The 23,096-nt window shown below is 41.8% G+C and overlaps 2 protein-coding genes across 2 annotated transcripts in view; both read left to right on the top strand.

Annotated features, from left to right (window-relative positions):
* The window catches only part of LOC146611500 (uncharacterized), a 68,072-nt gene that overhangs the window by 16,406 nt on the left and 28,570 nt on the right, over positions 1 to 23,096 (top strand). The window lies entirely within an intron of this gene.
* Positions 516 to 5,884, top strand: LOC146611501 (kelch-like protein 10). Its single transcript, XM_085344087.1, has 5 exons — positions 516 to 667; positions 1,755 to 2,235; positions 2,648 to 3,262; positions 3,982 to 4,131; positions 5,522 to 5,884. Exons 1-5 carry the CDS (start codon positions 516 to 518, stop codon positions 5,882 to 5,884), a joined length of 1,761 nt encoding a protein of 586 aa, XP_085200213.1.

Here is a 23,096-nt window from a genome sequence, read left to right as displayed (position 1 = left end):
TATGTGTTTTGTTTCTTTCTTTCTTACTACTATTGTACATCAGTAAAGTGCAGGAGCCCATTTTTCCAACTAGATAAAAGTCTAATACAACCCAAGAAAACAGCTTAGCCATGAATCACACTTTGTAATATCTGTGTTTGGATATTACAAAGTGATTTTATTAAACAAAATGGCCTATTAAGGTTAAATATGAGCTAAATATGATATTGTAGTCCATTCGTAAGAGTGTTTTGAAGTGCTTATTTTACTAGGTGACCTCTGTGAGGCAAACATACAAAATGCTGTATGCTATCTGTGAGGCTCATATGCAATTTCTTAAATCCAAATCAAATCAAAACAAAGCTTTTTTTTTATGCAATGTAAATATACATTTCAAAACAATTCATGGCAACAGTTGCCAAGTCATGATGATGTCATGGGCTCCATTCCCCAAATTCCACAGTTAGGTTTGATTTTGAACACTTCAAGACAAACTGCAGACAAAAAAACTAAGAAAAGCAGTCACAAAACTCAAGATGAGTGAAGAAGGCCAGCTGCCATACAAGTCGAGCTCAGTAAATAATGAACTCTGTTTGGAGGGACAATTTTGTGATGCAATCATCAAAGTGGAGGATGTTGAATTTCCGGTCCACAGGATCATCCTATGTAACTGTACGCCGTACTTCAGGTGAGTTGCTTACCTGATAATGTGAAGGACAGTTGACTGATTTATACCTGTGAAAAATGTAATTCATGGTCTTAGTTGGTGAAACAGTGCCAACCAAAAGGAACAGGTTGAATCATAAAACTTTTCTGATAGAAAGACTTTGTCACGGTCAACTGACAGATACACCCAAAACATAATGCAAACATTTGCAGATTTCATCATTACCTTCACAGAGCTCCAGATTCCACTTCAGTAAATGTGCCATTTAAAAAGCACTGTGAATCACTTGGTGATTGTGTGAAGTCTAATTGAAGTGTTTTATTAAGTTACATTAATATCTTCCCCACTGTTATTGAGACAGTAAGACACACCAGACTTCCTGATACTAAAAAGGTTGAACTGTGTTATACAGTTATACGCTGAGCAAAAGTTTTGAGTTGCCTCTCATTTTTTTATATTTTGCTTTGAAACAGATGATTTTTTAAAAGTCCACTTGAGCAATAGTTCTGTGTTTTTTTGAAGACTTATAAAGGTTTGGTTTGGACATTTTTCACCCTTTTTAGTCCAGTGCTTGTACCCGATCATTTTCAGAGGAATGGTTTCCTCATCCTCATCAGAAATGGTTTCATGGTTCATGTAAAACCTGTTAAAACCAATAAATAAATGTTAAGAAAAAAAAAGAAAAGAAATGGTTGTGGAAGGGAAACAGAGACTGTAATTAAGCAACATGCACTGGAACTTCCATAAGGAAAGGAAACAGACTGAGGTATGCCAAATTACGCAATAACTAGACTAAATATCAGGGTAAACTGGCCCTATGGAGTTGATTTCAATATTTGTCATAGAGGTACAACAGTGAGTGTTTAGAGTTAACTTTAAAGCACGGTGGAGGCTCTGTCATGGTGTGGGACTGCATTGTGTTTGGCAATAGCTTCATAAACATGCTGCCAATGTAATAAAGACATTGAAAACCCAACAATCAAGTGCACTAAACATGTACAAACTCTGTTTTGGAGTTACTTGGAGTACTTGTGCATGACATAGTTTATTATCTTGTTGCCTCCACACCTTTTAATATTCTCTACTCTGTCTCCATCTCTACCCTCAGGGCTCTTTTCACCCACTGCAGCGACCCAGACAAACAGGTCTTCAACATACCTGGCTTGTCTTCTGAGATGATGGCACTCATCATTAACTTTGCATACACCGGCTCAGTTTCCATAACGGGGGAAAATGTAGTGGAACTTCTCATGGCAGCTGATCAATTCAATGCAATGGACATTGTGAAACTCTGCTCTGACTTCCTCGGGGAGCAACTGTGCCCAGAGAACTGCGTTGGCATTTGGCAGTTCACAAAAGTATGCTTATCACCCGAACTACGCACCAAGGCCTACCACTACATCATCAGTAACTTTGAGCAGGTTGTTCTTGAGGAGGAGTTCCTGCACCTAACTGTGGAGGAACTTGCTGACATCCTTGATAGAGAGGACCTCAATGTGTGGGAGACCACTTTGTATGAAGCGCTTACAAAGTGGATTAGCCATGTACCTGTACAACGGAAACAACACCTCACCGCTCTGTTGTCCAAGGTCTATAAACTTTCATTACTACATTTAGTTTGGACTTAAATCTTCAGCATTTAAGTCATAGATTGAGTCGATCCATCTGGGTATAAGGATGCTTTAATATCTTGAGATTTTGCTCTTTTCAGGTGTAGCCAAACCACATTTAAGAAATTCTCTTCAAGAGCATTAAAACCGTATCAGATCTCTACACACATACTATAGAATAAATTATATTTATTAAGTATAGTTGCTAGGGCTATGACTAAAAACTGTCCCTGTTGACGAAAAGGCTAATGGTGTCTGACTTTGGTCGCTCTCTTGCTAGCAATAAGAAAATTAAACAACATTAGGAGCATTATCCTAAAGAAGCTTGAGTTTACTAAAACTGATGTAGTTGAAATTCATAGTCACATTCTCTTCTGTCATCTCTCTATAGGTCCGACTGGGATTGATGACGTCAGACTACCTAAAGGACAATGTGCTGTCTAGTGAGCTGGTGGAGGCCAATTCTGAGTGCCTGTCCATGATAAGTAATGCCATCTTAGACATACATGATCTAGGAAGCAGACCCTTCATGTCTGCCTTGTATCACCCTCTTGCTCGTCCCCGCCTGCCTCATTCCATCCTGCTGGCCATTGGGGGGTGGAGTGGTGGTGAGCCAACTAACGGCATCGAGGCCTACGATTGCCGGGCTAACCGCTGGGTCAACGTAACGAACAACCTCGAGTGTCCTCGTGCTTATCATGGAGCCGCCTTCCTCAACGGGTACGTCTACTCCGTTGGTGGCTTCGACGGGGTGGAGCATTTCAACAGCGTCCGTAGGTTTGACCTGACCACTCACGCCTGGAATGAGGTGGCGCCCATGCACTCCCGCCGCTGCTATGTGAGCGTGACTGTGTTGAACGGGTTCATCTATGCCCTGGGAGGCCACGACGGGCATGTACGACTCAGCAGTGCAGAGCGCTATCAACCTGAAATCAACCAGTGGAGTCTTATTGCACCGATGCACGAACAGAGGAGCCACGCCAGCTGCACAACACTTAACAACCGGGTGGGTGAAGTAAAACAGTAGCAGAGAAATAGAGTAGGGTCTAAGGCACACAGGCCTAGAGACCTGTCAGCAACCTTTGGTAACAACCAGTTGCTAGGGGAAAATGTGTACTCCTCAGCTGGTTAGGCAGTGGTTGTATGAAAGACTCTACAGATTTCTACAGCAAATAGTTTGAGTATTTGCAGTAAGTCAGAGTACTCCATGCAAACCTCAACAGTCTGCTTACGACCAAAGGAAACACAAGGAGGCTTGTGGTGCAAAACCTTCCTGGTTACAATTTCACAGTAGTGACAGCCATCAACCTCCAGCAACCACTTGCCAACCAGTCAGGGAATACACATTTTTACAGTGAAGCGAGGTGCAAGATAGGTCACAAACTGGTTTCTATGTTCATGTTTTCAAATTTAAAAGTATAGTTTAAAAAGTTGAAAAATATACTAATATATATCTATTTTGTTTCTAACTGATCACAAGTGCATCTTTGCATTTATGTACAGTACTTTATTTGAGTTGACTTGTCAACTAAAATATAACAGATATTAAAAAAATTGTAAAACACACACATTTGTTAATTGTCATATTTTTCAGTTGGACACTTGGGTACTGAGTATCGGTCTTACTTCACAAATGATGTGGAAACATTTCACTTACAGGTAACATTGTTTCCAACTGAAATCTAAGAAATGTAAAAATTTTTAATGTCCCTTTTTTGTTTTCAGATTTACATTTGTGGTGGACTCAATGGCAACGAGTGTCTGCAGACAGCTGAATATTACAACCCAGAGAGCAACCAGTGGACGATGATCAGTCCCATGAACAGCCGCCGCAGCGGGATAGGTGTCATTGCATATGCGGATCATGTCTTTGCAGTAAGACCACAAAGTAGTGCTGACACTCACGTAACATACAAATCAAATCTGTAATGTGCTTTGATCAGCAAGGCTTAACACAGATTTGGCTGACACAGAATTTGGCTAACTTTGTTTTGTATTTATCAATGATCAGATTCCTATCCTGACCACAGGTTCAGAGAAGGCATTCTTACTCATTCTATGTATTAATTTAACTGATTAGTGATGTTTCTGCCTCTCTTTTTTTTTTCATGTGCCTCATTCCCAAAATGTTGTGTCTTTGATGATTTCACATTTCACTCAGTACAACAGAAATACTTATTCAAAACCAACATTGTCATCCTCATCGTTCCATAGAGGACATATGTTAGAGACAATTTCAAACTTATCCTGCAATACCTTTAGAAAAATGAGGGAATAAGCCAAGTGATTAGAACTCATCCTCTGGGGACGGTAGGCCTTTTAGCTGTAAATTTATCTTGCTATTTGCCTTAAAACCACTTATTTAGTTGTTTTGCAGCTGCACCCTTTGGTAAAAAGCAAAGATTTTAGTCTCACCTTCTGAGACACACTTCTTTATTTAGCTAGCTACCGTTTAGTATTTATTTTCTATTCAGACTAAGTCTCTATTCAAAAAAAGGAAAAGTTATCATCAGCAGAATGCAGTGACCTTACCCTGGTGCTGACCTCAGGGTCTTTGATCAGGCTTATAGGCACTTATAGCCTGTCAGGGCTACTTTAATCTGTTATAGGAAGAAAGGACTGGAACTCAGTGTTCCTTTTTGGACTAAAGGCAAAAGAGCTGTGAAGACATTTATACTGAAAACACAAATACTTTTTGTCGAGGGCTATTCATCTTTGTTGATAATAGCGTGGTGTAATAGACAACAGCACTTTAATAGCTGTAGTTGAGGCTTGAGTGAAAAAAGGTCTCATACAGACTTCCACAACAGCTGGCTTCTACTTTATTTTACTTTCTCCTTTTAATTCAGAAGTCATTTTCACACACCACTGCACCCTGATCTTTTCTAGACATTCCCAACAAATGCGGGCCTGTGAAAATGCAAATACTGGGACGTTAATGGGCCTTTTTTAAACAACTTTTATGTGTAAACTCCATATAACAGCATGAGAATATGTCAGGTAGCTGTTCGCTTTATCCAGGTAAAACCCTAAACCAATCAGAGTATTTCCAGTAGTCAGATCACACCTAAGGTAAACAATTTCCTTGTATCTGCTACATATTAAGGGCAACTTTGGACAATATTGCAACTTAATTCTTCCGTCACTTTCTGGAGTATCTGTGCAAAAGCAGCTAAAGACATATAGCAGGTGCATTTTCTTACAGGGGTACGGTGAAGCTGGTTACACTTACATTCAATCATTTGAGCCACGTATTTACTTTTAGGTTGGTGGCTTCGATGGAAACAACTATCTGCGCACCGCTGAGGCTTACAACCCGCATACCAACACGTGGAACCTCGTGTTCTCTATGCTGACCCCCCGCAGCAACTTTGGCATTGAGGTAATTGATGATCGCCTCTTTGTCGTCGGGGGTTTCAATGGCTTCACCACCACTTCGGACGTCGAGTACTACACCGCTTTAACCAATGAGTGGTATGAGGCGTGCGACATGGATATTTTCCGCACAGACTTGAGCTGCTGTGTGATGTCCGGACTTTCCAACCTGACTGAGTACACCTTTCCTCGTGACTTCCTGCCACTTGAGGATGTTCTGAAATTAGCAATGGAGTCAGCAGAGTCCACGTAAAATCTTTAAAGTGCAGTACTGCCATGTGTCAACATCTGAGTCTCGAACATGAAGGACTGAAATAAATCTTTAGAGCATTAAACTGCTGGTGAACTGGACATTTTATGTATGTATCTCAAAAACTTTCAGTAGGAGAGCCTGCACTGTAGATACTGGGTTTTATTAAGAGAATGCAATTGCAACAATAACAAATTGAAAAGATTTTTTCATTCCCTGTAATGTATGGCTGCTGAGCAGCCATACCAGACATGCACACAGGGTGACCAGATCACAATAAGCCGCATGTCGGACTTTTCAACTCTTGCTAGGTAAACACCATAAGAATAAAGGGAAGTTTTCACTCTCCCTTGTTATTTCAGCTGCGGTTCTGTCTGGTAACAGTCTATAGGTTTGAGTAAGGATGTATCCAATATTTTACAGTTGTACTAGCCAATACCCAATAAAGCAATTCTTACTTTTATACCAAACTAGTCAGTCTCAGCTTAGTCAATTTACTCTTTCACAGTAGAGCCTATTTTCTGAATAGTCTTCTGTCTAAACTCAAGATTAAAGAAAAAAAAAATCTTAAAATTAACTAAAAGCGAGGCTGTCTCTGCACTGCACAAACCAAACACAAAATGTCGGCATGTTAGCCAATATTATCGTGCACCCTTAATTATAACACTGGGCTAACCTGGCCAAATTACAAACAAAAATCAATCACAACCAACATGGACTGTAGTAGCCGTGGAAGGAGAGAGGAAGTCCTTTCCTATAGTCCATCTGACCATATTGGCTTTACTGGCCAATAAAAGCAGTCCACTCAGCCATGCTCTTCTTGTAAGATGATGTGAGATCTCTCTCATGGATTTTGTCCAAGAGAACCTCCGTCTGTATGACGGAAAGCAGAGTGGCTACACACTTTGGGTATGTAAGGTGAAGGGTGTAATAGTAGGCCATAAGGTATAAAGCACCCTCGGTAACCAAGTCTTTTGGAAATGTGGTTATTGGCACATCTCCTACCGCTAGGATGCAGTTGGATGGACTCACAATCAGGACTGGGCAGGAGAGAGGACGTTTCATCAGATAGGTATTAGGGTCTTCTTGGTCCTTTAACACATAACACAGACATACTTTTGTAAGGATGATGCACTTTTGTTTCAAACACATAACTAAAGCTAAATTACAACAAAAGTTGAGGTTCTGAGAAAACACATCTGAAATTGCTACTTTTAATTATTCTCGATGGAATTACTGTTCACATCTGTCTAGCCTTCCTGAAAAACAGAAAACCAAGGCTACATTTAATTAGGTATCATTGAGGTGATAAAAATGTGCTACCACGTAATGCATCCATGTTTGTATTTACTGGTCACAGAGATCTAACCTGTGAGAACCCTCATTCCAAAAATGTGTTTTAGGTGCCTTTTGAAGGCTTAGAACATATAATATGTGAATATAAAATACTTTGGCACTCATCAGAAGCATTTTTTAATACTGTTGTCCCAAAAAGAACAAAAACAAAAAACAACTACTACATTTTACACAACTCACCTCAAGGACATGCACCAGAGCCTCACTCGCATCCCGTGCCCTCTTTGGAGGAGCAGAGGTGGATGGGAAGAGTGATGGCAGCACATGTAGGATCTCAAGAGCCTGTTCAGCTATACAGAAAAAAGAATCATCATCTCATTACCACACTTAAACAAAATCCTCAAGCATGTCCAGCAAAATCGCTGGACATGCTCGTAGGCAAGAAGTGAAGCAGCACATGGCGGGGAGAAATGAGGGGTGAGAACAGACACAATTTTGCACCGGAGGTTTTCGGGAAGCTTTTATTTTGGTATTTCCGTTGATTCGTACAATAAATTTGCATATTAGCCTAAACATTTAGGTTTAACATTTAACATTTAGATTTAAATATAATATTTAGATTTAATATTTAACATTTAGATTTAATATTTAACATTTGATGAAAAGTTACAAATATTTTACTAAATGTTGTAAAAAATTACTCGAAAAAACATGTTTTTGTAAGGTTTTGAGCTAAATGTGGAAAAATGTTGCCGTTAATTTCAGCATGTTTCAGTTTACAAACGGCGCCCCATAATTATCAGACTATTTTTGCCGATTACTGCTCACAATTTCTTTGTATTTTGACTTCAAACAACATTTTTTTTTGCGATTAAGTGTCAACAGAGATACAGAAAAGTGGTTACACCTAAAAAGCAAGGTCACTGAAGGCAGCGGTGTGGTTGTACAATGGTGCTGTAACCTTGTCCTGTCACCAGGGGGCGACGTCAAAATATCTGCTGTTGTCTTGTTGGCCCTTGGCTTACGGTGCATTCCAGATTGAGTCGGAAGTCGGAATTCCTGAGCTCCCAGTAGTAATTTTCATCTGGAACTCCCCCTCAACTAGTATTTCCTTCTTGGAAAGTCAGAGCAGGCAGCCTCAACAATCCAAGATGGTGACAGAGAACATAAACATAATCTGCTCTGTCACTCACCTGTATTTGTGACTCATGATATAAGCCACATGCTAAGCACTTACCACATTCTATCAATGAACGTGCTGCAGCTAAAATAAATCCCATCTTACTTTGCTTTTCTGACTTTCCTGCTGGAATGCACAAACTCGGGAATGACGTCACTGCCAAAAAGGACCACAGACATCAGAACATTGACACAGCTGCCAGGTTGGAAAAGTGAAGCAACAAAACAAAAAAACTGTACTCCATTTACAGGCCACCAGGGGGCGACCCCTGCGTCTGTAAAAGACTTCTGGCCCTATAGAGGTCTCTGGGACCTCTGTGAACAGTTCCCTGATGTGTTCAAGGGTTCAGTTTCTCATTTCAGAACACAGCTGAAATGATCAAGACTCACTGAAGGGGTGTGAAATGTGTCTAAATCTAGGGAACAGAGGCCTGATCGACGATATGTTCTGCAGACTCGTGTCTTTGTTCATAAACAGAAAAATGAAGGTAAAACACAAAGGCTTCCTTCAGTTTGACCTCTCAAAGGTCAAGGTCAGTCCAGTCTAACATGTTTTACTTTAACATGAAACGCTGCTATGACCGAGTCTCAAACAACAGAAAATCCAGAGTCTGCTCATCAGCTAACGACTCTGTTTTATGCTGTCGGTGGGTTAAATATCATGAAACGCCTCATTCAGTCAGCTGCATGTTCTTTAGAACCAAACTGGCTGCTCGAACTGATGAATGATACCACACTGAGCTCTCTGCAAGGGAACGAATGAGCTCGATTCCCTAAAATATCAGCCAGCGAGTCCAAACACACTGATTTTTACTAACGGATAAAATGATGTTAACTTTTCTATCAACTTCTTTTGCTCGTTATCACCTTATTAACTGTTCGGGGGTGAGAATGAAGCCTTGTACAAACTCTGGGTAAAGTAGTGTTTAGAAACGAGAACACTGAACGGGAAGTTAAAACACATCATAGACACCTCAGCTTCACTACTGGAACTTCAACATTATGCACTACACACTGTACAGTAATGCCACTGTCTTGCACATGTCTCAACTCTGTATATTTTTATATATTTTATTTTATTTTTACTCTATTTAATTTGTAAAAATGTGTATACACACACACACACACACACACACAGAAAAACATTTAGTATACACATCCAGAAATGCATATACTATTATATATTGTACATATATTTATTAGTTTCAGATTAGCCATCCTTGTATTTTGCTTTGTTTACGTTATTGTATTTGCACAACTCTGTTGCTTGTGAAGCTCGCACACAAGAATTTCACTCACATGTACTGTACCAATGTACCTGCACATGTGATGTGACAATAAAAGTGATTTGATTTGATTTGATAAAAGAAAAAGGCGCAGCGGTGTTCCTTCTCCGAGTGGGGGGGCTTCTTCCGTCTCCAGGCGTCTTCAGGAGTTTTTAAGTTTCCTTGGTGTAGAGGCTAAGCCTACGCTTGAAGCCACTGAGGTGGTCGTTAACGGGGGTGACGCGATGTCACTGGTATGCATGAATGTTCACAGTCCAATAAATCCAGCAGTATGTATCTTGTCATTTTTGGTCTTTATTCCGTATCGACATAGCATAACAGCGCAACAGTCACAAACTGTTTGCCTTCTCAATGACACACCTGATGCCGATTACGTGCGTCTACCTTAAATACCTTTACATTACATAATCAAAACAGAAAAAGGTAACCTCTAGTGACCACATAAGGTATTAACCCAAGAATGGCTCCTACACCCCGGCCCCTAATTGAAATGGCTATCAGACATGGCAATTCTAATCACAAAGAAAATAAGGAGCCACTAATAGAGTCTACTTTAGACCTATACATTCACATAAATAAACATAAGTAACACACTTTTAGATTACAGTCTCATGTAACAAGCAAAGTTTGGTTACAGGTCTTTCCAGAATATTAGTCTTTGTTTTTAAACGTGCAGATCGCACGAGTCCTTTTTTGTCACAAATGGCTTCCAGAACTCTTCCAAGTGGCCAGGAACCACGCGGTGCAGAAGAATCCATTATAATGACTATATCTCCAGGTTTTAGATTCTTCTTCTTTTGGTTCCATTTTTGTCTCTCCTGTAACAAAGGCAGGTATTCGCGTATCCATCGTTTCCAAAAAAGGTCTGAGATGTACTGAGCCTGTTTCCATCTTCTCTTCAGATACATATCCTGAGGGTCAAATAGTCCGGGTGGTAAAGATGGTTTTCCTTTCATCAGGAGGATGTGATTTGGTGTAAGTGGCTCTAGGTCTTTTGGATCATCAGAAAGCTTTGTGATGGGTCTGTCATTTAAAATTGCTTCAATTTCACATAGAACCGTATTTAAGCCATCGTCGTCCAACTGTTGTTGCTGAAGAACGGATCTCAGAATCTTTCTGATCATACGAATTATCCGTTCCCAAATTCCACCATGATGTGATGCTCCAGGCGGATTAAAACTCCATCTTATTCCAATGTGTCGCAAAGCATCCGCTATTTGGGTATGTTTCAGCGATTCAAGAGCCTCCCTTAACTCTCTGTCTGCTCCGACAAAGTTGGTTCCATTGTCCGATTGGATGTGAGCGACTTGACCTCTTCGACTCACAAAACGACGCAAAGCATTAATGCAGGCATCTGTGTTTAGAGAGCTAGCCACTTCCAAGTGCACTGCTCGGCTGGCTAAACAGGTGAAAATGACTCCATAGCGTTTAGCTGTACCTCGTCCTCTTTTCACTTCAATAGGTCCGAAGTAATCAACCCCGACATTGGTGAATGGTGGGTTATCTGGCAAGATTCTTTCCTTGAGTAAATCTGCCATCTTTTGCTCCAAGGCTTTTCCATGATATTTCCTGCAAAAATTACATTCTGCGATAACCTTCCTTACAGCTGAGTTGGCCTTTGTGATCCAGTATCTTCTCCTTAGTGTGGATAAGGTGTGGTTACGACCGCTATGACCAAGCTGTTGATGAATGTGCTTTAGGATGAGACTTGCTACATGTTGATCCTTTGCAAGAACAAAGGGATGCTTTATTTCTTCTGGTAAGGAGCCCTTTGTCAGTCGTCCCCCAACTCTTAAGAGGCCTTTATCGTCAAGATAAGGATCTAATCTATAAATTGAGCTGTGCCTGCTCACAGAACCTTTCCCACTTGACAACGTAGCAACCTCCTCTCCAAATCGTTGTTGCTGGCAAAATCTAATAATGGCAAGCTCAGCTTCCAGAAGATCCTTTGAAGATAGTCTGTACAGTTGCGTTTTCTTTACTTTCTCCTTTGTAGTACCTTTACAAATTGGGTTATCTGAGTAAGGTTGCGGTCTTTTTTTCTTATTTCTCATTGAACGAAGGATTTCCTTCAGTCTAAGGAACCAAGCAACAGCAACCTTGAGCCTTCTCCAGTCTGAGAAGTACACCATCAATTGACATGTAGCATCTAGCAAGTCTTTTACCTGAGTAACATTTACTGTGGCCTCACCTTTGACTTCAGGGTCCTCTGGTTCTAAGGAGCATTCCATTAAATTGGTTGGCCAATCACTTTCCGGCTTCTGCAGAAAGCTTGGTCCTTCGATCCAGCGGCTGCTATGAACAACGTTCCCAGCCTTGAGCCCTCTTGTAGCATCATCTGCTGGGTTTTTCTTCGAGCTTACATATCTCCATTGTGATTGTTTAGTTGCAGTTGTAATGAATGAGACTCTGTTTGCCACAAAGGTAAGGAATCGTTTATCCTCATTCATTATATATTTTAATACAGATGTACTATCTGTCCAAAATATAGATTGCTCGAGTTTCATTCTCAACTGAGCCCTTAACATGAGATCCACTCGGACGGCAACTACAGCAGCTGTTAGTTCCAGACGTGGAATAGTGACAGGTTTTAGAGGTGTTACTCTTGCCTTGCCCATCAAGAACGCGACGTGGATGGATTTCCTATTATCTTGCATGCGCAGATATGACACGGTTCCATATCCAGATTCACCAGCATCTGAAAAATGGTGTAGCTGTGCATGTGAGAGAGGTCCAAACTCTCTTGGTTGTATACACCTTTTAACCTTGAAATGGGAAAGCATTTGCAAATCACTGAGCCAACCTTTCCACTTTTGCAACATGGTTTGGGGTATTGGTTCATCCCATCCCAGTTTCCTTTTGCAAAGCTCCTGCTGCATTCCTTTGGCAGGCAGCAGGACTGGTGCAAGAAATCCCAATGGATCGTAAATGGAACTTGATATTGATAACATTCCACGCCTAGTACAGGATTTTTGAGGGATATCCATTTTGAAGTTGAATGTATCAGTTTCCACGCACCACTGCAAGCCCAGAGCTCTTTCTACCGGAAGTTTGTCTCTGTCAAGATTTAATTCTTTCAAGTCTTTAGCCCTTTGCTCCTCAGAGATACTTTGCAACAGGGTGCGATTGTTACTGACCCACTTGGTCAGTGTAAATCCTCCCCTTTGACTGTGCTGAAAGATCTTTGACCAAATCGACAGCATCTGAGGTGGAGGCCACACTCTTTAAACAGTCGTCCACATAGAAGTTCTCTTTCAGCGTTTCACATACCTTGTCTAGGAATTCAGTCTTATTGTCCTCAGCTGTTTTTCTCAAAGCGAAACTGGCGCAGCTAGGGGAAGATACTGCACCGAACAGATGAACAGTCATGCGAAACTCAATTATGTCCTTGCTCAGATCTCCATCTGGCCACCATAAAAAACGCAGAAAGTCTCTGTCTTCTTTGGCAACTTTAACTTGATAAAACATTGCCTTTATGTCACCCATAAATGCGACTGGATCCTGTCGAAATCTAAGCAAAACCCCAAGCAATGTGCTTGTGAGATTAGGACCTTGTAAGAGCTGCTTGTTTAATGATGTCCCCTGGAATGATGCCCCACAGTCAAATACAATTCTTATGGATCGTTTTCTGGGATGGTAAACTGCGTGATGAGGAATGTACCACTTCTTTCCATTTTCGCAAGACAGCTGCTGTGAAGGTATTTGCTCTGCATATCCATTACTTATCATCTCGTCCATAAAGTTTTTATATTCTTTATGCAACTGTTCATTGTTGAGAAGTTTTCGTTGTAGACTTTGCAATCTTTGTTTAACTATGGAGAAATTGTTTGGCATCTTTATGTTATCCTTTTTAAAAGGTAACTTCAAACAGTAGTGTCCGTCTTCCATTGTTGCAGATTTTTCCATGATCTTCATGAACTTAAGGTCCTCCCTTGACAAACCCTTTTCCTCTGTAACCCTTTCATTAAAGTCATAGTTATATTGACTTTTCAGCATCTCCTCCAGCTTACAAACAGATATCCTATTTACAACTGTTGGTGGGTGCTCGCTGTCCAAGTTGCTTTTACCATCTTCCATGGGCCCATTTATGACCCAGCCCAATGCTGTTCTTATAGCATATGGGCCATTCCCCTGGCTATGAATGACCTCCCATGGTTCCAATAACTTGGGAGCGTTGCATCCAATCAGCAGGTCCACATTAGCCATTATGTGGGGAATTTGAACCTTTGACAGATATGGCCACCTGATCAGATCTTCTTCCTTTACAAAGTTATCCGTGGTGACAGGCATCCTTTCCTGTGTTAGGATTTCTGGAAGTTCATAGAAGGCATTGCTGCCTAAACCAGAAACTTCAAGACCAGTAAGTGAGTGGGCAGAGACGACCTTTTCTTGACCCATCGTTTGTAACAGGAAGTGAGTTCTTTTGCCCACAAGATTTAGCTTTTGCATGAGGTGCTCTGAACAGAAGCTAGCTGAACTGCCAGGATCTAAAAAAGCATATGTCTGTATGACATGACTACCTTTAACAGACTTTATTTGAACTGGCAGAATGGAAAGCAAACCGCTTTCTCTTCCGGCCCCTGTATGACCACAAGTTTTTACATTCTTTGAAGAGGAGGGCTCTCCATAGCATTCAGGGCTTACGCCATCGTTATCAATATGGAGGACAGTGGGATGACCTTTACCACACGTTCTACATATCAAACGCTTAGCACAGTCCTTGCTTATGTGCCCAGCACCTAAGCAACCAAAACACAGCCCTTTCTCCTTTAGAAAAAGCATTTTGTCTCTGTGCTTCTTCCGCTGAAACTGTTGACACTCCTCCAGTGTGTGTCATTGAGTACAGCAGACACAAGATGGCTTTACTGTAAAGTCATGGCTTGTTGTAGTAATCAGCCTTTCCGTACTGTAGGTTTTTTTCATGATCATGGGTGTGGCTGTAGCAGCAAAGCTGTTCCCTTTAATTTGTTTGCTTGGTTGTGACTTCAGTCTGTTGTCAACCTTTGAGACAGGGATTGTTGACGTTACATTCTGAATGTCCCCAAACAAAGGATCTGAAAGAATTTTCACCTGCTTTTCAATAAATGCAACCAAATCTTCAAACTGAGCTCTGTGTTTAGAGGTTTCCAATATATCATATGCGAACGCTCTCCATTTCTCTCTCATTTTATATGGCAACTTGCACAAAATGATTTTCATGTTCACTGGCATGTCCAGTTCCTGCATATGTTGCAATGTTTCCATGACATTACAACTCCCACGTAAGAAAAGAGAATATGCTTGCAATGATTTCACATCTTCATTTTTAATTGCAGGCCAAGATAACGCCTTGTCAATATAAGCAGTTGCAATTTTATATTCATTTCCAAAGTGTTCTTTGAGCAGTTGCTTTGCTTGTATATAGCCTTGTCCTGCAGCCATATGTTGACAACTGCGTACCAGCTCTCTCGGCTGTCCTGTTGTAAACTGCTCCAAATAATACAAGCAGTCCCTCTTATTGGCCTTTTCTTCCACTCCTTGTTCAAACACATTAATGAAAGAGATATACTGAAGAGGATCACCATCGAATACAGGTATTTTCCTGGATGGTAATGACGATGCACGCTGATGCTGAACAAGGGTTGCAGTTATTTCATTTTGTCTTTGTAAAATGGTACAAATGTCCTCCAACCGTCCTTCTGCCGCTGTAGGAATTGACCTGGGCGATGGAGGATCCACATTGTGAAATTGCATTGTGATGACCGTTTCAGCTTGTGGCTCACCTTCAATTTCCGTTCCTGGCAGGATCATTGCAGATATGTTGCTTTCAGTCTGTACTATTTGCACTGCAGGTTTATCTTCATTGACTGGTGTACTAGGCTTGACTGTGGCTGAAGCAGCTGTTTTCTTGATTTCCCTTTCATAATATGAATTCATAGCATTGGACGATATGTTAGATATACTTTGAACTTCAGCAGCTTGGAGAACAGCTAACTTTGCAGAAGAGGCAGAAAGCAGCGCTTCAAGCTCAAGCTGTTCACGTTTCCTCCTTAGCTTTAGCTCTTGCTCCTCCAAAGCATGCTTCTCTTTTAAGACTGCCATACAAGCGAGTAATGCTGCCTTTTCTGCTTTTGCCTTGATTTTGGCAGAAGAAGTTGTGCTCACTTTACCACTAGATGAGCTTTTAGTGACTGAAGATTTACCAACAACATTTGAAACACTGTCCTCTGGCTTAACGCCATCATCAACACCATGATCATCCTTTAAATGTAAATATATACAGAACTTGAGGACATTACCTACATGTAAATATCTAAATAATTATAAATTTGTTGTGTTTTCTTTAACAATGTCAGAAGGAGAGAGGCACTGAGGCACCGTCTTCCGCCCCCCGACGCTCCTGCTGCGCCTCCTCCTTCTGACAGGAACTGCCTACAGAACAAGCATGAATGATGCCTGAGTGGACACACACAACTCACAAGTTCCTGGCTCTGTCAGCTCCTCTGCAGAGGGTTTCCCTAAGAAGGTGGACCTAGCAGGGTCACCGGGGGACGGGGAGCTGTGCCTCACGGCCCTCACTTCGTCGGAGAAACCCTCATGCAGAGTTCAGAAACTTGTGTGTTGAGTATGTCGCTGTGAGCCTCCACCATTTAACTAGTGGGTGAAGCCTGAACTGTCTAGAGACAGACCAGACCAGCTGCACAACACAGACACTTCAAACCTGAGGACAAATCTGAGAGAACAGAAAAAGGAAAGGAAACTTAGCTTAGAACCATGCAGCGCTACAGGAGACGGCAGCACTGCAGAGGTGAGGACCGGCACCTGTTTGAAAGAGACAAATGCACACAAACACACACAACAACGAACGAGAAACAAACACAGAGAGAGGAAAAAGTGGTTATACAGAACTTGAGGACATTATCTACATGTAATTATCTACATAATTATAAATTTGTTGTGTTTTCTTTAACAATGTCAGAAGGAGAGAGGCACTGAGGCACCGTCTTCCGCCCCCCGACGCTCCTGCTGCGCCTCCTCCTTCTGACAGGAACTGCCTAGAGAACAAGCATGAATGATGCCTGAGTGGACACACACGACTCACAAGTTCCTGGCTCTGTCAGCTCCTCTGCAGAGGGTTTCCCTAAGAAGGTGGACCTAGCAGGGTCACCGGGGGACGGGGAGCTGTGCCTCACGGCCCTCACTTCATCATCCAGTGAACAAATGACTATCAGTGAATGTTTCTGTGGCAACATAAAACGCAAGCTAAATTCTCAATAGGTGACCGTTTTCATCCTTCTTGAGCTTTCTTATCATCACATTAGTCACTATTTTCTTGTGTCCTTTTGTTGAACACGAAGGTCTGGATGATCAGCAGTTCTGTGACCAGGAGAGGAGCTCCAGTCTCAACCAGGAGGACCCAGAGCCTCTACAGACTAAAGAGGAACAGGAGGAAATCTCCACCAATCAGGAAGGAGAGCAGCTTGCACTGAAGCAGGAGGATGAAGGGATTAATGTCTGGACCGGAGAACAGCTGGATTTGTTGTGGAAACCTGGATCACGGGTGACCAGATTTGGTATGTAAAAGTGTAATAAGCAGATTTCATAATATAGAAATGAATATGACTTATAACAAAATGTCACAAAGACACATGGCGTGCATTACCGCCTGGGATACTGCCTCACTGGAGACATGTTTTCTGTTTCAGATTTAAGTCATGTTAGCCCAGAACTGTACGCAGAATGTAGAAAAATGTTGAGACAATGAAAACTGTGGATTATTGGCCACAAGGACCAAGTTGGAGTAGTGAGCTGTACGCCTCATAAATGATGACTTTCTGCATGTAAACAGAATTCTTCTCTGTTCGCTGCATGGGAGAGAATATTTAAATATCGCTCACATATCTGAGAGACCTGCTCACAGTGTGACTTTTTTCTTGTGTGTTCTGTCCATCAAGACCTCCCACAGCAACATGATTGTAAGGAAAATGAGGATCTGGATGACCCGCAGGTCTGTAGCCAGGAAAGGAACTCCAGTCTGGACCAGCAGAACACAGAAACACTATAAAATAAAACTACAATATAAGACGAGAAACGTCTTATATTGGGATATGAGATTTTGGTCATGTCGCACAGCCCTAGCTAATGTTAGTCTTTAAAAAAAGAATGTACTTCCAGATGTTTCTTTCGGGTGGAGTCTTTATAGTTGAGAGCAGCTCGGTTTCTGGGTCCATTGTATAACTGACGCCACCAACATTACCAAGAGACTTACACTAGAGCTTCTTGTTGCGTGTTTTGTTTGGGTTTCCGGTAATGCGTGAAATCAACAAAATTAGAGAGGGTATAGCCTGACATATGAAACAGGAAAAGACCATCGTGTAATCCATTTATTTAGAAGTAACTGTATTCTAATTATTACCAAATTATCGGTAACTATCGGCGGCACGGTGGTTAGCACTGTTGCCTCACAGCAAGAAAGTCCTGAGTTCAATTCCACCATCAGGCCGGGGTCTTTCTGTGTGGAGTTTGCATGTTCTCACCGTGTTTGCGTGGGTTCTCTCCGGGTACTCCGGCTTCCTCCCACCGTCCAAAGACATGCAGCTTGTGGGGATAGGTTAATTGGATAATCCAAATTGCCACTAGGTGTGAGTGTGAATGGTTGTCTGTCCCTATGTGTTAGCCCTGCGACAGACTGGCGACCTGTCCAGGGTGTACCTCACCTTTCGCCCTATAACAGCTGGGATAGGCTCCAGCGCCCCCCGCGACCCTGAAAAGGATAAGCGAATGGATGGATGGATATCGGAATACAGTTACTCATGTTTTGTATTTTAAATGCATAATGCCGGTACATGTATGCCGTTACTCCCTAACACTGCATCTATGTAAACATACTTACGGCCACTTTGTTAACTACACCCGTTCAACTACTCTTTAATCCAAAATGTAATCAGCCAATCAGATGGCAGCAGTCCATGCATTTCAGCATATAGCGATCAGTGACGGTGATTGAAATCACTTTGATCATGGTGTGGGTGTTGGTGCCACATTGGCTGATCTGAGTATTTCAGAAACTGCTGATCTGTTTAAATTTCCAGCACAAACATCTGCATGATTTACAGAGAGTAGTCCAAAAAAGAGAAAATATGCAGTTCCCTTAAAATGACATTGAGTTCTCTGTACTCGGGTCTCCAGAGTTACCAGCTCTCAACCCAACAGAGCATCTTTGGAATGTAGTGGACCATGAGATTTGCATCATATTTATTAGTAAAATGTTAAAAGATTAGCATTAACAGCATATCTTACCTGCCGTCGTAAAATACTTTAAGCTTTCATGATCATATTCAGATCATGCTGCTGTTCATTTGTTTGTTTATTCACAGTGTGTGATGATCACTGGCAGTCACATCTAAAAATCAGACCCCAGACAGCTGTAAGGTTATCAACATCATCCAGTGAACAAATGACTATCAGTGAATGTTTCTGTGGCAACATAAAACGCAAGCTAAATTCTCAATAGGTGACCGTTTTCATCCTTCTTGAGCTTTCTTATCATCACATTAGTCACTATTTTCTTGTGTCCTTTTGTTGAACACGAAGGTCTGGATGATCAGCAGTTCTGTGACCAGGAGAGGAGCTCCAGTCTCAACCAGGAGGACCCAGAGCCTCTACAGACTAAAGAGGAACAGGAGGAAATCTCCACCAATCAGGAAGGAGAGCAGCTTGCACTGAAGCAGGAGGATGAAGGGATTAATGTCTGGACCGGAGAACAGCTGGATTTGTTGTGGAAACCTGGATCACGGGTGACCAGATTTGGTATGTAAAAGTGTAATAAGCAGATTTCATAATATAGAAATGAATATGACTTATAACAAAATGTCACAAAGACACATGGCGTGCATTACCGCCTGGGATACTGCCTCACTGGAGACATGTTTTCTGTTTCAGATTTAAGTCATGTTAGCCCAGAACTGTACGCAGAATGTAGAAAAATGTTGAGACAATGAAAACTGTGGATTATTGGCCACAAGGACCAAGTTGGAGTAGTGAGCTGTACGCCTCATAAATGATGACTTTCTGCATGTAAACAGAATTCTTCTCTGTTCGCTGCATGAGAGAGAATATTTAAATATCGCTCACATATCTGAGAGACCTGCTCACAGTGTGACTTTTTTCTTGTGTGTTCTGTCCATCAAGACCTCCCACAGCAACATGATTGTAAGGAAAATGAGGATCTGGATGACCCGCAGGTCTGTAGCCAGGAAAGGAACTCCAGTCTGGACCAGCAGAACACAGAAACACTATAAAATAAAACTACAATATAAGACGAGAAACGTCTTATATTGGGATATGAGATTTTGGTCATGTCGCACAGCCCTAGCTAATGTTAGTCTTTAAAAAAAGAATGTACTTCCAGATGTTTCTTTCGGGTGGAGTCTTTATAGTTGAGAGCAGCTCGGTTTCTGGGTCCATTGTATAACTGACGCCACCAACATTACCAAGAGACTTACACTAGAGCTTCTTGTTGCGTGTTTTGTTTGGGTTTCCGGTAATGCGTGAAATCAACAAAATTAGAGAGGGTATAGCCTGACATATGAAACAGGAAAAGACCATCGTGTAATCCATTTATTTAGAAGTAACTGTATTCTAATTATTACCAAATTATCGGTAACTATCGGCGGCACGGTGGTTAGCACTGTTGCCTCACAGCAAGAAAGTCCTGAGTTCAATTCCACCATCAGGCCGGGGTCTTTCTGTGTGGAGTTTGCATGTTCTCACCGTGTTTGCGTGGGTTCTCTCCGGGTACTCCGGCTTCCTCCCACCGTCCAAAGACATGCAGCTTGTGGGGATAGGTTAATTGGATAATCCAAATTGCCACTAGGTGTGAATGTGAGTGTGAATGGTTGTCTGTCCCTATGTGTTAGCCCTGCGACAGACTGGCGACCTGTCCAGGGTGTACCTCACCTTTCGCCCTATAACAGCTGGGATAGGCTCCAGCGCCCCCCGCGACCCTGAAAAGGATAAGCGAATGGATGGATGGATATCGGAATACAGTTACTCATGTTTTGTATTTTAAATGCATAACGCCGGTACATGTATGCCGTTACTCCCTAACACTGCATCTATGTAAACATACTTACGGCCACTTTGTTAACTACACCCGTTCAACTACTCTTTAATCCAAAATGTAATCAGCCAATCAGATGGCAGCAGTCCATGCATTTCAGCATATAGCGATCAGTGACGGTGATTGAAATCACTTTGATCATGGTGTGGGTGTTGGTGCCACATTGGCTGATCTGAGTATTTCAGAAACTGCTGATCTGTTTAAATTTCCAGCACAAACATCTGCATGATTTACAGAGAGTAGTCCAAAAAAGAGAAAATATGCAGTTCCCTTAAAATGACATTGAGTTCTCTGTACTCGGGTCTCCAGAGTTACCAGCTCTCAACCCAACAGAGCATCTTTGGAATGTAGTGGACCATGAGATTTGCATCATATTTATTAGTAAAATGTTAAAAGATTAGCATTAACAGCATATCTTACCTGCCGTCGTAAAATACTTTAAGCTTTCATGATCATATTCAGATCATGCTGCTGTTCATTTGTTTGTTTATTCACAGTGTGTGATGATCACTGGCAGTCACATCTAAAAATCAGACCCCAGACAGCTGTAAGGTTATCAACATCATCCAGTGAACAAATGACTATCAGTGAATGTTTCTGTGGCAACATAAAACGCAAGCTAAATTCTCAATAGGTGACCGTTTTCATCCTTCTTGAGCTTTCTTATCATCACATTAGTCACTATTTTCTTGTGTCCTTTTGTTGAACACGAAGGTCTGGATGATCAGCAGTTCTGTGACCATGAGAGGAGCTCCAGTCTCAACCAGGAGGACCCAGAGCCTCTACAGACTAAAGAGGAACAGGAGGAAATCTCCACCAATCAGGGAGGAGAGCAGCTTGCACTGAAGCAGGAGGATGAAGGGATTAATGTCTGGACCGGAGAACAGCTGGATTTGTTGTGGAAACCTGGATCACGGCTGACCAGATTTGGTATGTAAAAGTGTAATAAGCAGATTTGATAATATAGAAATGAATATGACTTATAACAAAATGTCACAAAGACACATGGCGTGCATTACCGCCTGGGATACTGCCTCACTGGAGACATGTTTTCTGTTTCAGATTTAAGTCATGTTAGCCCAGAACTGTACGCAGAATGTAGAAAAATGTTGAGACAATGAAAACTGTGGATTATTGGCCACAAGGACCAAGTTGGAGTAGTGAGCTGTACGCCTCATAAATGATGACTTTCTGCATGTAAACAGAATTCTTCTCTGTTCGCTGCATGAGAGAGAATATTTAAATATCGCTCACATATCTGAGAGACCTGCTCACAGTGTGACTTTTTTCTTGTGTGTTCTGTCCATCAAGACCTCCCACAGCAACATGATTGTAAGGAAAATGAGGATCTGGATGACCCGCAGGTCTGTAGCCAGGAAAGGAACTCCAGTCTGGACCAGCAGAACACAGAAACACTATAAAATAAAACTACAATATAAGACGAGAAACGTCTTATATTGGGATATGAGATTTTGGTCATGTCGCACAGCCCTAGCTAATGTTAGTCTTTAAAAAAAGAATGTACTTCCAGATGTTTCTTTCGGGTGGAGTCTTTATAGTTGAGAGCAGCTCGGTTTCTGGGTCCATTGTATAACTGACGCCACCAACATTACCAAGAGACTTACACTAGAGCTTCTTGTTGCGTGTTTTGTTTGGGTTTCCGGTAATGCGTGAAATCAACAAAATTAGAGAGGGTATAGCCTGACATATGAAACAGGAAAAGACCATCGTGTAATCCATTTATTTAGAAGTAACTGTATTCTAATTATTACCAAATTATCGGTAACTATCGGCGGCACGGTGGTTAGCACTGTTGCCTCACAGCAAGAAAGTCCTGAGTTCAATTCCACCATCAGGCCGGGGTCTTTCTGTGTGGAGTTTGCATGTTCTCACCGTGTTTGCGTGGGTTCTCTCCGGGTACTCCGGCTTCCTCCCACCGTCCAAAGACATGCAGCTTGTGGGGATAGGTTAATTGGATAATCCAAATTGCCACTAGGTGTGAATGTGAGTGTGAATGGTTGTCTGTCCCTATGTGTTAGCCCTGCGACAGACTGGCGACCTGTCCAGGGTGTACCTCACCTTTCGCCCTATAACAGCTGGGATAGGCTCCAGCGCCCCCCGCGACCCTGAAAAGGATAAGCGAATGGATGGATGGATATCGGAATACAGTTACTCATGTTTTGTATTTTAAATGCATAACGCCGGTACATGTATGCCGTTACTCCCTAACACTGCATCTATGTAAACATACTTACGGCCACTTTGTTAACTACACCCGTTCAACTACTCTTTAATCCAAAATGTAATCAGCCAATCAGATGGCAGCAGTCCATGCATTTCAGCATATAGCGAT

The sequence above is a fragment of the Diplotaxodon limnothrissa genome, linkage group LG20 (genome assembly GCF_057381915.1).
Source record: "Diplotaxodon limnothrissa isolate DT_005_m linkage group LG20, D_limnothrissa_male_GT1.1, whole genome shotgun sequence".
NCBI lineage: Eukaryota > Metazoa > Chordata > Actinopteri > Cichliformes > Cichlidae > Diplotaxodon > Diplotaxodon limnothrissa.
Note: the sequence above shows the minus strand (reverse complement) of the source record. Positions and strands in the feature narration are given on the sequence as shown.

What these genes read in the sequence shown, in the direction of transcription:
- LOC146611501 (XM_085344087.1), top strand. Translation starts at nt 516, where the DNA reads ATGAGTGAAGAAGGCCAGCTGCCATACAAGTCGAGCTCAGTAAATAAT. An exon ending in TCACCGCTCTGTTGTCCAAG is followed by an intron (nt 2,236 to 2,647) that starts GTCTATAAACTT and finishes ATCTCTCTATAG; the next exon opens with GTCCGACTGGGATTGATGAC. An exon ending in ATGCGGATCATGTCTTTGCA is followed by an intron (nt 4,132 to 5,521) that starts GTAAGACCACAA and finishes ATTTACTTTTAG; the next exon opens with GTTGGTGGCTTCGATGGAAA.